This window comes from Tachysurus fulvidraco, chromosome 21 (genome assembly GCF_022655615.1).
Source record: "Tachysurus fulvidraco isolate hzauxx_2018 chromosome 21, HZAU_PFXX_2.0, whole genome shotgun sequence".
NCBI lineage: Eukaryota > Metazoa > Chordata > Actinopteri > Siluriformes > Bagridae > Tachysurus > Tachysurus fulvidraco.
In genome coordinates, this window is record NC_062538.1 from 16165783 (window position 1) to 16183636 (window position 17854).

Genomic DNA, 17854 nt, shown 5'->3' on the forward strand with positions numbered 1-17854 from the left:
CTGAATTCATATGTCAAGGGTAAATTTGAACATATGAGTGAGTTAAGTTGCCTTGCCAATTGACAACCAGTTGTAATTCAACTGCCTGACGTGTAATGCTGCAGTGTCATTCCTATTTGGTCATTCCTCCTACTGAGGTGCATGATTAAGGTGCAAGTAACCTGTAATGTGCTGATGGCTTTGCAACAAAATGCACATGGATCAATGTTTTTTATATTTTATCCAATGGTAGCGTTTTAGAATATGAGCATTTCTTCATATTCATATGAGCTCAATGTATGCATGTTGTTGTACTATGCATGAGCTCAATGTATGCATGTTGTTGTACAATTGATGGATGGTTGTCTAATATGTGCAACTGATGGATGGTTGGCACATAGTGTCTAATATGCGCAAACGATACATACATCACTTTAAGTTTCCTACATTTTCCCTGAATAATTTATTATTGCTTAGACCAGTTAGCTATAACCTGTTCTTCGTCTGAGATGAGAACATTTAAGAGCTGTCTTGTGTCTTCTGTTGTGAACTGCTTGTAACAAATTGGTTCTTCAGTTTTGCAGGCATTATTCCGTCATACTCCATTTACAGTAGGAGTTCATTTCTGTTGGATCTGCATTCCTCATGTTTTCATCTGGACTTGGACCAAAACCCTGATACTGTGAGTCAACAATGAACCTTACCTCAGATTTGTTGGACATGATGCTGAAGGCGTCCAACCTCTCACGATGGCAGTTCATCCAACAATACTCCATCCCACCTCTGGTGGCTGTGCCCAGGCTCCCAGATGCCCTTCTACCAGTATTTTGTCTACTCTATGTGCTAATCTTTGGGCTTGCTGTGGTTGGAAATGGGGCTGTGCTGGTTCTTCTTTGCCGTAAGAAAGCACTGCAGTCCCCAAGCACTTTCTTCATCTGCTCGCTGGCACTCAGTGATCTTCTCATTGGCATTGTGTGTGTACCTGTGTCCCTGTTGCAACACTTTTTTACCAACTGGCTGGCAGGTAAGCTTTCATCATAGACGACATTGCACTCATCACTGTTTATATACATATATATTATCTACATATCCCAACAACCACTGCAAAATTATATAACATCAAAAGCTATAAACTCCAAAGCTGCTGCAACATTCATAATCAAAAACAATAATTGCATGTAAATGTGTTAATTTTTGTTAAAGTATAATAAGGTTGTATTTAAATGGCTAAAAATGGCTTCATGCATATATATATATACATATATGTGGATGTGGAGTATGTGTAGGTACAGTAGTCTAAACAAGAGTTTAGAAAGCAAGAACAAGGGTTTCAGTATATTTTACTTGCTGCGTGACCCAATATGAGGTTCAAACAAGGACTTTAAATTTTTTATTAAGATGAGGAATCTTATACCTAAATAAATCTAGAGGTAGCTGAGGTAAGATTTTGGCCCCATTGAGTTTTAAAGTAACACATCAGCAGTACTAGGAAGTGGTGGCTCAGTGATTAGATTGTTGGGCTTCTAATTGAGAAGGTTCAGAAGATGTACAAATGTACATTTTCCATTAAACGTTCACTTCATGACCTTCTGCTATCAGTCAGATTCTATAGCTTTAAATAGGCTTTAGTGAAGTATTGAACTGATATATGTGAATGTAAACATAGGTTAAAGGGGGTGTAAACCTCATTTTTTATTTATTAATGTTCTTTGAGGAATTGATGTTTAACTCTATACATTTTAAAGCTAATAATTTCCAGAACATAATCTAAACAACTTTCTCTTGAATAATAACCTGTCCAAATAAATAGACATCTTCATATTGTAATATATGTAAATAATAAAATTTTTATAATCTTGTTTAATTGTCAGAATTATGTCACTAATAATAATAGATTCAATTAATACCATACATTTCTTAAAATAGTATATATACACAGTTTGTTTCAAAGCTCCAGTCTGTTGATTGGGCCTGACTGCTCACAGAAGAGATAAATAAATTATTATGTTTTTTATTGTTATATGGTTATATTATTTAGATTTTTTTTGGACTTTTATAAAACCCTTTTTTTATTAAAAGGGAGCTATTCACAAACATGGTCATAGGCATTTCTTTCATTGTGGTGATAGTTATTTTGCCTCTGCAGGCTTTGTGCTTCATGGACTGGAATAGCTATTTAGCTTTACACATAATACACTATTATATGTGGCTGCCGGAGCAACGTGGTTGTGCTAGTTGCATTTGCCTTCGCAAAGCCTTTATGTGACCAAAATAAGATGAATTTTAATCAGAATTAAAGTGAAAACATAGGATAAATTGAGAAGTTCTAATATTTAATATATTAGATAGACCTTATGTTTTCTGTCGTTTTATTTGCTTTTTGTAACGTCCAATTTGCTAACATATTAAAAATATGGTCTTAATTAATTTTCCATCAATTAATGTTTTATGCAAGGTACTGTGTTTTTTGTGAAGCAACAGAAAACAAAGAAAAGCAACAAATTATATTTACATTCAGTTACAGTTTACTTCTTCTAAATGGTGGTGAAAATTTATCTGAAGGGTATTTACATAGTGCCGTTGGGACAACGCTAGTAAAATGAAAGATATGGATAAAATGGGAGATGTGGTAGACTATGTATGCAAATGTAAAATAAATACAGCAAAACAGAATCTAAATTAGTCTCTCAATCATAATTAATGGCAAATGTTTTCTGATTCCACATAAAGACAAAGCCCTAAAAAACGTACATTGTATGCGTTTTGACATAAGCCTTTACTCATTTTGCTTATAGAAATGTTGGTACACATCAAATAGAGTGTCACCTCTGTGATTTTAATTGGTTACAATTATGTAAACAACCATTACTGTGACTGTATGTAATTATTGAAATTATATGTATTAATTCCTGGAATAAGGAATGGCAAGAATGAAGGATTAATATACAGTATATCACAGAAGTGTGTACACATCTCACATTTTGTAAATATTTTTTATATCTTTTCATGTGACAGCGTGAATGTGAAATGACACTTAGCTACAGTAGTGAGTTTACAGTAGTGAGTGTACAGATTGTATAATAGTGTAAATTTGCTGTCCCCTCAAAATAACAGAACACACATCTATTAATATCTAAACCGCTGGCCAAAAAAGTGTGTACACCCCTATGTGAAAATGTCCAAATTGGGCCCAAAGTGTCAATATTTTGTGTGGCCATTATTTACCATTATTTTCCAGCACTGACTTAACCATCTTGTGCATGGAGCTCACCAGAACATCACCGAGTTGATGGATGTTAGATACCTTGCGCTCCTCCACCTTCTGTTTGAGGATGCCCCACAGATGTTCAATAGGGTGTAGGTCTGGAGACATGCTTGGCCAGTCCATCACTTTTACCCCAGCTTCTTTAGCAAGGCAGTGGTCGTCTTGGAGTTGTGTTTGGGGTCATTATTATGTTGAATAAAACTAAGTGGCCCAGTCTCCGAATTGATGGTATCATGCTCTGCTTCAGTACAGTATGTCACAGTACATGTTGGCATTCATGGTTCCCTCAATGAACTGTAGCTCCCCAGTGCTGGCAGCACTCATGCAGCCCCAGGCCATGACACTCCCACCACCATGCTTGACTGTAGGCAAGACACACTTGTCTTTGTACTCCTCACCTGGTTGCCACCAAAAGTGCTTGACACCATCTGAACCAAATATATTTATCTTGGTCTCAAAAGACTACAGGGCATGGTTCCAATAATCCATGTCCTTAGTCTGCTTGTCTTCAGCAAACTGCGTTTGGACTTTCTTGTGCATCATCTTTAGAAGAGGCTTCCTTCTGGGACCATGGAGACCAATTCAAATTGACTTCAGTGTGTGGCATAAGGTCTGAGCACTGGCAGGCTGACCCCCTCACCCCTTCAACCTCTGCAGTAATGCTGGCAGCATTCAAACATCTATTTCCTGGACACAACCTCTGGATATGATGCTGAACACATGCCACAACTTTTTTGGTCTATCATGGCGAGGCCCGTTCTGAGTGGAACCTGACCTGTTAAACCGCTGTACGGTCTTGGCCAATGTGCTGCAGCTCAGTTTCAGAGTCTTGGCGATCTTCTTATAGCCTACGCCATCTTTACTCAGAGAGTTCTTTGCCATGAGGTACCATGTTGACCCTCCAGTGACCAGTATGAGAGAGTGAGAGCGATAACACCAAATCTAACACCCCTGCTCCCCATTCACACCTGAGACCTTGTAACACTAACGAGTCACATGACACCGGGGAGAGAAAATGGCTAATTGGGCCCAATTTGGACATTTTCACTTAGGGGTGTAATCACTTTTGTGGCCAGCGGTTTAGACATTAATGGCTGTGTGTTGTGTTATTTTGAGGTGACAGCAAATTTACACTTTTATACAACCTGTACACTCACTAGTTTTCATTTACCTTGCTACAGTGTTGTCACATTAAAAGATATAATAAAATATTTACACAAATGTGAGGGGTGTACACACTTCTGTGAGATACTATATATTAATACTATATAGTATTTAGATGTTATTCATGTCATTCAATCAAATCGCTGCCAATTATCATCCCATTAGCTTAATTATATTGTCAGCTCTGTAGTCAGCTTTTATACTTTTTTTTTACTTTATTTTACATAGCTTATAAAGGAGACTCTTTTTTGAAGTCTCCAATAAGATATAGCCTGATTAGTGTTTCTAGATGTGAAAATAGACAAAAATGCTCAGTTGAGCAATTTTTGCCATACATCTTTTAAGAGAGGGCTCATTAAGTCCATGACCTTTTCCTCTAATCATTACCTTTATTCATCTTGTTCATCTTCATGATTATAAAATCACTGAACACTGTGAAGAGGGACTATAGACATATTGTGTGCAGCAAATTACGGATGTAATTAGGGAACCTATTGGACATCAGTGTAGAAGGATTTGACAGAATACTGGTGGGGATGGTGCAGAAACCATTTTTGGATTCTATTCATCAATCTATTTATTCATCCAGAAGAAACTGAACTAAGGGCAGGAACTAAAATGTGTTGAAGGTTTTAGAAAGCTGATAAGTGCCATTAAATTTGAAAAAATAAATATTATAAAAGCATTAAATTAAAGCAAGATGCTGTAAGAACATTTTTCCCCCTCAATGTGAAATAACAACATATAAAAATGAAAATAACACACACACACACACACACACACACACACACACACACACAAAATGCAAAAAAAAAAAAAAAAAAAAAAAAAAAAAAATATATATATATATATATATATATATATATACACATATGTGTGTATTTGTGTGTGTGTGTGTATTTTTATTTTTTATTATTTTTTTATAATATAATATTTTGTGTTCATTATATATGGTGAGATAATTTCATAATAATCATTACTCTGTAAGCATAGTTGTCATTAATTACCATCAATTAATGAGTACCTGTTAAACAAGCTAGGAACTGGATGTAAGCATTCACAATAATGACAAAATTAAGTTACCAAAGCTTGTGGATCAATATTCCTGCATCCAGACATAAGCTTCCAAACTTTCATCAGTCACACTCATGCACACTTGACTCTGCAGGCAACTTCCTGTGCAAGCTGGTCCCTTTCCTCCAAGTGACTGCCATAGCAACCAGCATCCTGACCATGACTTGTATCGCTGTGGAGCGTTTTCAAGGGATTTTGTATCCTCTTCATGTCCGCAACAACTACATCCTTCACAGCTCCATCATAATGCTTGGTGAGAAAAATATGGCTGCTTTCCAGTACAGTGTCTCCTTGCAATTATATCCTCAGTGTGATGCAGTGTGTGTTGGTCTGGATAGAGTTACATTCAAATTGGTGTGTAAATTTTGCTTGTAAATTAGTCGGAATAGTTAATAATACTAGCTTATCACTATGAGCTATAAATTTCAAAGGAGATTTTTTTATTTCTAATTTTTTTTGCTCTAGTAAGTTCCAGGTGAATGAATCTATATGGGAAGCAGGTCTCACATGTACAAATTGGAACTGAAAATGTTCCATTGTTTTCTATATTTCCTGATGTCAGCATATTTCAGTATTTTGTATACAACAATCATTAGTCGAAACTGTAATTATGAGTAATTGTACAATTTTTGTACAATTAGAAAAACTTAAAACATGGATGATGATTATGCATTGAATGGAGTAAACATGTTTTCGATAGCTTTCCGCTACTCAATTATTTCATTCTAATATACCTTGTGGTCATCTGGAAATCATTACCTGTTCATTCCTTCATACCCTGGCCATCTTGAATAATGCCAGTAAGGCAGAAGAAAGCTGTAAAGCCAAGCATAGAAGAGGAGGAATGTTCTGCGTATACTTTGGTGGAGCTGTGGGCCAATGCTAATCATGCTAGCATAAAAGTAATGGAGGCATCAAATGCAGACATGGAAGCAATATTGAAACTAAATAGTTTCTTTGGCAGTACATTTGATCTTCTTTCATCTACTTTATCAGTATTGAACATATCATTTGTTAGCGTTTACACTAGAGTTGCAGATCTGCTAATATGCAGACTAATCGTCGCAGCCTCTAAGAGACGGCCGGTCACAGGCATTTATTGTTCAGGTTCTTTAAATTAACACGTGAACGAACATATACAGCGCCTAGCAAGATCGAAACCCCTGCAATTTGATGGTAAAGTGATACAGTACATATCTTTCCAGATCTGGCTTCTAATGCTTTTAAACAGAAACAGAAATTTGACAATTTAAGAAAAAAAACAAACAAAACATAGATATGTAGTGTTAGGACTATGAAACTTCAAAATATATATAAATTTCTAGAAGAAACCTTCAATATCATTACCTACCAACCCGACCAGGAATCTGATTCTACACTAAACAGAGGCTCATCTAAACTGAATAGGTGAAGATTGTAACCCTGCCTGTGTTTTTCTGCCCACAGAATTTTTTTTTAACGATTCTCTGTAAAGTCTAGAATACAGAAGATACAATACACATTTCCAGCAAACTCTGAAATACATTTTCCTCATTCTGATGTTTGATGTGAATATTACCTGAAGCTTATGATTTATATCTGCATGGCTTCCACATGATATGTTGACAGGATAATTGCATAAATGTGTAGGTGCATAAATTTTCTTAATAAAACAGTTAGTGTATTTCTTTAATCTTCCCATGGAGTATGCTTATTAAGTCACAAATTTTTAATATCACTCTGTTAGCACACAGTGTACGAATAGTAGTGAAGGTAATAATATTAAGAATTTTCTAGGCTCTTTTAGTATTCAGGTGTTTATGACTTATACAATGGTACGAGGAATAATGATGTAGAGTTTATTCACTGTGCATAAAGTAAAAAGGAAATAATTTGAACGAACTTTCGTATATACAGTATGACAATGTGTTTTTAAATACTTACATCTAGTTTATTGACTACTGTTTTTACTCATCACCTACGTACAGTACACTCTTCCTGTAAAGTTAATGGCATGCTGAGTAGTGCAGTGACATTGGAAATGAATGCATCAGCTACATGATGCCTCTCTGTATGGAACCAGAGGCTTAGAAGGAATTTGCACATGAAAAGAGTGACAATAAAATGCAGGCTTTCATAACTAACAGGAAGAAAAGCATCAATAAAGTTTTAGAATGTAGAAATAACCAAGAATCACTGGACATTTTTATGGTAGCTATAATAAAGTGGAGAGTTTTACTGATGGCAGTAAATGAACCCTGCTTCTCTGTAACTGTATAATAGTAGAACTGTTTGGAGTTTGAGTCAGCTCATGAAATGTACAGTTTATTATTTGAGTAATATGAGTCAATTTGTAAAAAATTGATAAATAATGCCCAATGCTTTTGTTTGTAATTTACTGAATGTAATTTTTAACCTGCCTCCTCTGACCTGAAGATGAATGTTGATAAATGACTATTAAGTAATTAGGAACTTAATTGGAAATTAATTTAATCATGTTGTGTGAAGCATTGTGCACGTCATCCATTCTAATGTTGAAACCTCATTTTCTCTGCCAGCCTTGTTAGATAAAAGTCTTGCGTATGTGTCTTCAATTATGTACTACGGCATAACATTATCGATGCAACTACTTTCAAATTTTTTTATCTTGATTTTGATACAATCCTAATATAAATGAATATGTTTATAAATGTGGGATTTCTCTTCATATAATTTTCTTTTGTTCTTATTCCAGTGGCTGTGTGGATAATCGCACTGGCAATTGCAGCTCCCATGTGGTTTGTGCAGAAAGTACAGGTATGAGCTTTTATTTATTTATCTATCTATCTATCTATCTATCTATCTATCTATCTATCTATCTATCTATCTATCTATCTATCTATCTATCTATCTATCTATCTATCTATCTATCTATTTATTTATTTATTTTGTACATACTTATATTAAATTATAATTATATTAAGTTATTTAATTATTTAATAGTTTTTAATAAATGGCAAACACAAATATTGTGTTTAAGCCAGGAATTGTTTTCTTGTGTGTTTTTAGGACATTCAAGACATTTAGTATATCTATTTTTTTATTTGTTTATTTTTTAATTTTTTTTATTAAAGGAGGTTAACAGCAGAAATGTATAAGTCAATAGAATATTACAGACATATAGATGCTGAAAACAAGCAGATTAAAACTTTTCAAGCAGATCAAATTATTAGTATTATTAACATTATTATAACATATATTATAAGTTTCTTAGCATTCTTCGAATGACCAAATGAATGGAGTGCAATTTAAAACTTAACAATTATGCAGGTTTCTACACTTACTACTTGTCACTGATCATGTGAAGGGTCTTGTAGTTCTTGGCTGGCTAAAGAACATGAAAGTTTTATTTCATCATCCAAGATCAAACCAAAGTACAACACTTCATTACATATTTGCACCGACTATCCAACATTAAAAGAGCTGACTTAAAACTAGCCTCTTAATAAACTTGATCTCTCAAACTTACAGGTGAAATACGACTTCCTGTTTGATGTTCATCACACCAGTTGTCTGGAGGTGTGGCCAAGCCAACACTGGAGGCGGAAATACACCTTATGCCTATCAGTGATGTTTTTTTTGGTCCCAATGGTGACCATGGCTATCCTGTATGGGAAGATCATGAGGGAACTGTGGGGCAAACACCGCATTCACGAGGCTGTGTTCCAAACACTGCCAGGGTCTGAGATCAACAAGATCACCAGGTCAGAGCAAAGAAAGTTTGGGTAAATATGTGCTTCAAATGCAAGCTAAAAGCAAATGTTATAAAGAACACAGAGGTCTCACAGGTAAGAGCAGTAACAATGTGTATAGAAGGGGTCTGAACAAATGCATGCAAATCCATGATTATAAACCAAACGTACAGGTTTGTTCATATGTAAATGAAATAGATCAGAAAATCAAAGTTTATAAATCCCTAGACTAAAGATAGTAAACTACTGATATAATTCAGCATACAGTACCACACAAAGTTGACTGTCTCTTTAAACAGACTGAAGACTCCAGAAATTGATGTAATGGTTTTTAAAAGCTTCTGTGTAAACATGGTGTACAGGAAAAAGGTTCAGCTTCTTCTTGGATTATTGAAGGTACCACATGCACAAGATCAGTGCTATGGATAGACAAAAACAGGTGAAACTTTGAAGAACACCAACCCATCTTTGAAGCATGCGGGAGGTAGCATCATGTCCTGGGGCTGTTTTGCTGTAGAAAGGGACTGGTGCACTTATAGATCGTATCACTTGGAACAAGAATTATCCAGAAACACCACTTCAAGACAGCTTAAAGTGAAAATATGGGAGTGGCCATCACAAAGGTGTGAAGTGAACTGAACTGAAAGTAAACCTTACCAAGTTACACCAGTTCTGTCAGGAGTAATGGGCAAACATTACAGCAATTTTTTTAAGGTGCTCATTTGTTGGAAGGATACCCAAAGCATTTGATTCACACAATTTTAAAGGAAATTCCACCGAATTTTAACAAGGTTTATGTAATCATTTCACCCAATCTAAATAAAAGTTGAAAAAAGTATTTTGCCAATAGTCTAAACCAGAAACCAGATTAAAAACTAGGGAGAAAACAGCAGCTAAAATTAATGCCAAGACATACAAAACTAACTATACCAACAGCTGCAGGCTCATACTGTGCTTGAACAAGAGAGATGAAGATGAAAACATGGAACAGCTGGAACCAATCACAAGAGACGTAGGTGGAAACTGGTGTGGGGCTGGTGGGTTACGAAACACACTAGCAAACAAATGAAGGAAATGGATGCGGTGCACAAAGGATTTGCAGGCTATGAGGATGCATAGGAACCAAAACATTTTTTAAATTATTGGAATAAAACTGTTTAATTATTTTGCTCATAATAGAATCAAGTAGCAACCACCAATATGAGAAAATATTCTAGATTCGAAATGCAATGACCGATTATAGTATTAATATAAATAACTTTCAACTCTATTACGACTTCATTACTCTGTCCAGTCAATTTCAGTCAATGTTTCCCTGAAACATCCCTTATACTTACACACGTCCAGTAAGCATTTTTATCCTGGTCAAGGTCACCCTGGATCCTGGGAACACTGGGCAAGAGGTGGAACACACCCTGAATGAGATACCAGTCTAAAAGTCAGTAAAATACCAGACGTAGATTGCAGCAAGCACTAAAACAAGCCGAGTAAGAATAAATAACAGCTCTTTGGGCATCCAAAGCTTCCCTGTTCATAGTGATCAGGAGACAATAGTTAGACTTATTCAAAAATCTGCTAGCAAGATTGTCTTTATAACACATGGACTTTCAGGATTTCTAGTCTCCTTTAAAAATTAAACAGATTTATGTTATAGAATATGTGTCTAGAAATTAGTATCATTGACGATATCCAGTTTTGAGTGCATTTCTACCTGGTGCTCAGTATTACCAGGGAATGTTGCCAGATCTCAGCTTCAGGTTCTTAGCTTTGGAACTTCAGCTCATGTTGGATTACTGCAAGACCAGTTTGTGAGTGTTTGTGAATCATTAGCAAAGTTGCTGCTTCCAGGAGGAAGAGGAGAGCAGTGAAGATGATGGCCACCGTGGTGCTTCTGTTCGCTGCTTGCTGGGCTCCATTTCACCTTGTATCACTGCTGCTGGACTATGGTAACAGACACATACACATACAGTACACTCACAGAGAGACCTACTATCTTATCTCAGGTTCACTGAAAGCATGAGTGAGGCATCTCACCATGTGGTATAGCCTCTTCATGCACCTCAGAAACTATTTCACTACACCAGCCCATCAACTGGCTGTCAAATGTGACTTACATGCTACCATCTTACTTCATGTCACCAGGGAGGCTGATCTGACACCTGCTCAGATATCTTTCACGTTACGATAGTAACCTTGGTTTTTTTTCATTTCTGCATCTGTCTGGCGTCTACTGCGGTAGGAGTACTGATTTCTGCTCAATATCAGATACATGTCAGGGAGGATTCCTCCAAGCATTTCATAATCATAGTATAATAAGGCATTTTCTTTATGTGAAACCACTTCTTGGATATGGATATGGAGATCGATAGGCCAAGGCTACTCTTTATGATGTTCATCCTTGATAACGATTGGCTGGCAGATAAAACCTTTTAATATAGTACCAAAAGCTTAAAAAAGTAAACACCAATGAAGAATCCTCCAATGATTAATTATTTATTAATATATTAATTACTTTTTTTTAATCAAAACTTTATAATACCAAGGTCACTGTTTCACTTTAAACAAAATGAGAGTAAAATGCATCAGCCTTGAATTTCCTATTCATTACGTAATACTATAACGTCCATTAGTCATTTATTCAGCACATGCTGTCAGATATTTCCTTTTCCCATTAAACCAGGAGTTCTAATTGTACATGAAAAAATCTTGTGAATAGAAAAAAGAGCCCTGTATTTTCTCTAGAGGGCAAAAGAAAGCAATAACCTCAAAGCCTTTAAGTTAGCTAGTGACAAAAAACTGTGACACAGCACTGCAAAAAACATATTAATATTTATAATATTATTAATAAAACCATCTTGAATATGATCAAATCTAACTAATTAAAACATAATTCTATACATGTTTTACTAAATTCAAGCTTGAAATAGTCTGATAGAACAAGAATATGGAAAGATTGAAATAAATCTAGAAATAGGTTTAGTAACCTTATACTAGATAAATCTGACTATATATAAGATATTTCTACTTACTGAGATATCAGTTTTTGCGGTGTGTTTTGTTTCAATTCAGTTAAGTTCATTTTAGTTCTAGGTTGTAGCACTACACTATGGGGGAAAGTTCCAAGGTTTGAACACTTATGCTAAACACTGTGTACACATTAAATAAGAAGAATGTAAATGCAGTGTACTTCAGGAATAATACTAAATTGTATTTAAAATTCAGTGCAGCTCAGAAAGTTACTACAGGAGCATTGTTACCTTCGGTGAAAAGTGCCGTTGTTTTAATTGAACGACAAAAGGAATCCTTGCTACAGTATTTACTTCTATGCCATCTTGTTTGATGGCGACTTAAAATCAAGCTACCATTCAGACAAAAACCTACGCTTTTTGAAGCTGGTGAAACATAAACCAGAGACGACGCTCAACCTGACAAACGGTGAGCTGCTAGCTACTGCTGAATAACGATTTTTATAGAAATGTCTTGAATTTGGCTTTTTTTTTTTCTCTCAGTGATGTAGATTTGCTGTCATTTTCACATACACACGGTCTTAAATTTCCATGAAGTCTCTATGATCAGCTGTAAGATGCCCTATAATGCATTCATTTTCACATGCTGTCTCATTACACCCCATCTCTTAATCATGGTTTTCCTGAACACTTCTCTCATTCTAGCACGCACACACACACGCACACACGCACACACACACGCACACACACACACGCACACGCACACACAACCGTCTCATACACTATGAATCTGACATAATGACATTCTTTATTTACTTTCATGTAACTTTTATTCCCGAGTAATTGTGTTCATTTTTGTGTTTATTCTTTTCAACTACCCCTTCCCCATTTTTTATTCTATTTTCTCTGAACCTACATTAAAAGAACTTTAGAAAATTTAGATTTGTTTTCAGTTGGATAATTGTTATCGTTCAAACGTTCAGCCATTTGACGTCTGGTGTAATCGACATGCCGAGTATGAATGCGTGTGAATGAACACATAAAACACAGATTCCCGAGTGCACACACACACACACACTCACACACTCACACACACACACACACACACACACACACACACACACACACACACACACACACACACACACACACACACACACACACACACACACAAACACACACACGCACAAACACACACACACACAAACACCACATTAACAGCAGCCAGAGTTAGGGAGCAAGTGAATGAGTGAGAATATATGACATTTGCTTCCTCAGTAGTTTACACGTGCATTTCTAATTGGTCAATTTGTGTGATTTGTGACATAAACACACACACACACACACACACACACACACACACACACACACACACACACCTGACTTGTGCACAAAAACCGCACAGCCAGATCACCAGCTAGTGACTCCTCATCGTCTGCTATTTTTGTGACTCGCTCACACACACACACACACACACACACACACACGCTCACATGCTCTTATAAGTTTCTCCCACATGACTGCTAGTTGCTTTTATCCATATCAATTTTGTAATGAGTATTATTTTTTAATTTAAATTGTATTTTTTTAAAAAGATAAAAGCTTTACTACCTGATAACATGTGCTGATATAGTATAATGTTCTACTAGTATAATTTTCTATTTACTTATTTATATATATATATATATATATAGAATTATATGAATCTAAAATATAAATTCACAGCTGACAATGAAGCAATATATGAAATATGAGTTTCAAAGCAGAATAGAAAAGATCTTATCATATGTGATTGTTTAGAGCTTAAAGGTTGCGGATAAATAAAAATAATCTATCATATCAGATTTCGAGACCCAAAGTAAAGGTTATCTGTATATCAGCAGAGCAGGGCTGAATAGACCAGCTTAACCTTTCTTCTCTTTAAATGCAAAAACAACAACAACAACAAATTAAAATAAGGTTTAATTGTCGCAGTAGAATTAAAACATTTCTCAAACGTTCACCTGTGACAGCTTTCACTCTTTTATCCTTTAGTACCTGCCTGGTCAAGATCATGGTTTAAATTAGTCTACAAATGGCCACCGTGCTGCAGCTCAGTTTTAGGGTCTTGGCAATCTTCTTATAGCCTACGCCATCTTTATGTAGAGCATTAATTCTTTTTTTCAGATCCTCAGAGAGTTCTTTGCCATGAGGTACCATGTTGACCTTCCAGTGACCAGTGTGAGAGAGTGAGAGCGATAACACCAAATCTAACACCCCTGCTCCCCATTCAGACCTGAGACCTTGTAACACTAACGAGTCACATGACACCGGGGAGAGAAAATGGCTAATTGGGCCCAATTTGGACATTTTCACTTAGGGGTGTAATCACTTTTGTGGCCAGCGGTTTAGACATTAATGGCTGTGTGTTGAGATAGGCACAGTCTCCCCGTGACCCGAGAAGTTTGGATAAGCGGTAGAAAATGAATGAATGAATGAATGAATGAATGAATGAATGAATGAATAATTTGAATAATTTTAAGCTGTAATAAAATTAATATTTAAATAAAAAAGTTTCATTGTTGAACTATTGATTAGAACTGTGAGAATTAAAATATTTTGATTAGATTTACTGTTTTGAACGGATTTAATATAATCTTGATGTTACTTGATGATCTACTTTCATATCCAATGCCAGACATGTAAAATGAGAGACATTAAATGCACAGTATAAAAACAATCTCTTTAATACCATTTTATCCATGACTTGCACTAATATGAACTGTTTTGTTTACACTTCAATCTCAGAAAAGCTGAACCTGGACCTGGACTCAGAGTTTCTGTTGCTTAGCTTGGTGCAGATCCTGGGCTTCAGCAACTCTGTGTGCAATCCAGTGATCTATGCAGCCCTCAACACCAACTTCAAAAGGGATTTGCTGGCGCTGCTCATGCACAGACGGATACCCTGTTTCCGGAGAAGGCAGACCCGAGTTGGAGTCTCCGTCACGGAACCAAGGACCACCATGGAGAGGATGGAGAGGAGAGTCAGAGTCCAGCCATGGAGCAAAGTTGCCTGGGACACAGAGAACGGTGTGGCACTGGTGACAAATGGAACGAGGTCCGAATCATTCAACCCCATGAACCTGCTTGGTTCAATTTGGCCCAGTCACAACTCAGGCACTGTCATTCTGAACGTCACTGACCCCGTGCACATGGATGCTACCTACAGATCGGATCAGAAAACAGCAGGAATTACGAGTGAATAATTCTCAAGAGGAGATGGTGTGAAAAGCTGTCACTGCAAAAAACAACACTACAGCCAAGAGAGACAATGGAAGTCTAACGGTCATGCCAAAACCAAATGTACAGAAAGCTTTATACTTGACAGAATTATGTATTTTTTAGCAGGACTGCAGTTATATGCACTACCCTGTAGTTTATACAACAGTGAATCAAGCTGTGATGTTCAGTTTTGGCTCAGATAAACCATCAGTATATTGAGATGCATATGACTAAAGATTGCATCTCTGACTCATTTTTCTGTTGTGGCCAAGAAAGACAGAGAAAGCGATAGATAGTAATCCCTCGCTACTTCGCGGTTCAAGTTTCCCGGCCTCAGTGCATCGCTGATTTTTCAAAAATATTCATCAAAAAATAAAAATAAAAACGGTTTCCCAGGATGCCAGACAAAGAGAGAAACTCTCTCAGAGGATTTGATCATACCCATGGGCACTCAGACATAGCACATGATTGGTTCCCGGCACGAGATCTGAGCTGATTGGCTGCGCATCATCGCATCCTCTCCCAGCATCTTCCCTTGTTGTATCTCGCCACTCTCGTTCACGCTGTCAACTGTGTCTCGCATATTGTGTTCGAAATTAACTTTTCGTTAAGCCCTTACAATGCCTCCTAAGTGCCATGCCCCTGTGAAAGATTAGCGAAAGATCTGCGAAAGATTAGTGAGCTCAAGAGGAAGAGGAAGATGATGACCATCAGTGAAAAGGTCAAACTTAGGGCCAATCCTACTTCACGGATTTTCACCTATCGCGAGGGGTTCCGATCCCCAAGCAACTACAGCTTAAATTTCCTCCAATGAGATCTGAACAGTGGTGCACATTTTATCAGACATCTACACAACAGGTACTTTGTTAGACTCAGGAGATCCAAATGATCTGTTTGTGTACTGTTCTTCAGTGTTCGGGATGTCCGAGACACCAGATACAGCTTCCTCATTCAAACAGAACACTGCATTCATGTATGAACTAATACATTTAGCTCCTGATCCTCTATGCAAAGAGACAGCAGACCTTGTACACTCTTTACCTGCTGCATAAAGTGCCCTACAAAAGTAATCAGTCAATGCTGGGATCTACTTAGGACTTATTTTCTGAATGCACCAAGGTACTAATTCATTGCATTTCAGAAGCAGATTTATCCTGGTCAGGAATATCCGGATCCAGGACGATGGAGCACAAGGAAGTATTATGCTGTTCATGGGTTGCCAGATCATCACAGAGCACCATGCATACATGTTTTCACCCCAAGCACCCAGTGTGCATAGCAGCATTGGAGGAAGCCCACAAGCACACAGGAAGAACATCAACACAGGAAGAAGTTCAACATGAACTCTCGGAATTAAATCCTGCTGCGCTGCAGTGCCTTTTGTAAAAACAAAGGTTTTTACAAATTTTGGAATTTCTGAAGAAGTGTTCTCAAAACAGGGTTTTATCGAGACCTTCAAATGTCAAAGTCAACAGTCATGTCTGTGAAATTTATAAATAGTCTATTGTATTATATGCACCTTGTTTTAATCTTTGTATTGTGTTTATGGTAAAATATCTGTCCTTTTTGTGCCATCACTGTGCAAACTAATCGTACAGTACAAGATAGGAACCCTGAAGTACATCAACATTTTTAAATGCAGAAAAATCTTCAATCAGACAATAGTAGTGTTCATAAGACTAGATGCTGAGCAGAATAAACATGTCTCGTTCTCTCAGCTGTATCGACACAGAAAACACGTATGATCGTGATAAATATACTAAATAAAAGCAAAGGTTTGTCAGAACTAGTAAATATAAAAAATAATGAGCACCCAGAATTACTTTCGTTTTATTTGGAGGAATCCGGTTAGGAAGCTAGTTAATGCGCACTGGTTATAGGATTTATCCGCTGTGTCCACTGCCTCTTTACGTCTGTATGGTCAATTTCTCTAGCGATCACGTCAGGACTGATGTTTCTGCTCAATGGGAATGCACAATGTGTTCTAATATAGAAATTGAACGTCAGTCTGTTTTGTCCTTTTATCGCTAAACATTTTCTCTTGAAGGTCTACAGTCCACAAGAAACAATTGCTCTGTAATAACTCACCTGGGCTGCAATTCTTTCATAATCTGACCGCATTTGACGTTGCATATGTTCCTCAGGTTCCGTTTATTTGTCCTTCGGGATGCTTAAGGGCTTTTCACAATTGATAATGTGTCAAAATAGATGCCTGTTAAACAGAAACCTGGCTTATCTTGTTTCTTGTTCCATAGTTTGGAATCTGACCTTTCACAGTGTAAACGCTTCTAATTTCCATGTTTGAGCCGTCAAAAACCATGACTAGATAAATACAGCATGTGACTGCTTTAAATAACAGCTTGGCTCCTGCTTTCACATCAGTAAGAGTAAATATCTCAGTGTAAATCCGTTTTGGTCACGTAGCGTGACTGGGT

General features: G+C 36.7%; 1 protein-coding gene across 1 annotated transcript; it reads left to right on the forward strand.

Annotated features, from left to right (window-relative positions):
* The first annotated feature begins 560 nt into the window (after window positions 1–560).
* On the forward strand, window positions 561–17529 carry LOC113634181 (pyroglutamylated RF-amide peptide receptor). Its single transcript, XM_047805782.1, has 6 exons — window positions 561–1003; window positions 5577–5735; window positions 8196–8257; window positions 8972–9204; window positions 11041–11138; window positions 14946–17529. The coding sequence occupies exons 1-6, from the start codon at window positions 673–675 to the stop codon at window positions 15401–15403; spliced, it is 1341 nt and encodes a 446-aa protein (XP_047661738.1). The 5' UTR covers window positions 561–672; the 3' UTR covers window positions 15404–17529.
* Window positions 17530–17854: the final 325 nt, after the last annotated feature.

Bases quoted from the DNA above. Each gene is read 5' to 3' on its own strand.
- LOC113634181 (XM_047805782.1), top strand. From the start codon at position 673: ATGAACCTTACCTCAGATTTGTTGGACATGATGCTGAAGGCGTCCAAC. The intron at 9,205-11,040 runs GTCAGAGCAAAG...TGCTGCTTCCAG, and splicing joins GAGATCAACAAGATCACCAG to GAGGAAGAGGAGAGCAGTGA. The intron at 11,139-14,945 runs GTAACAGACACA...CTTCAATCTCAG, and splicing joins ATCACTGCTGCTGGACTATG to AAAAGCTGAACCTGGACCTG.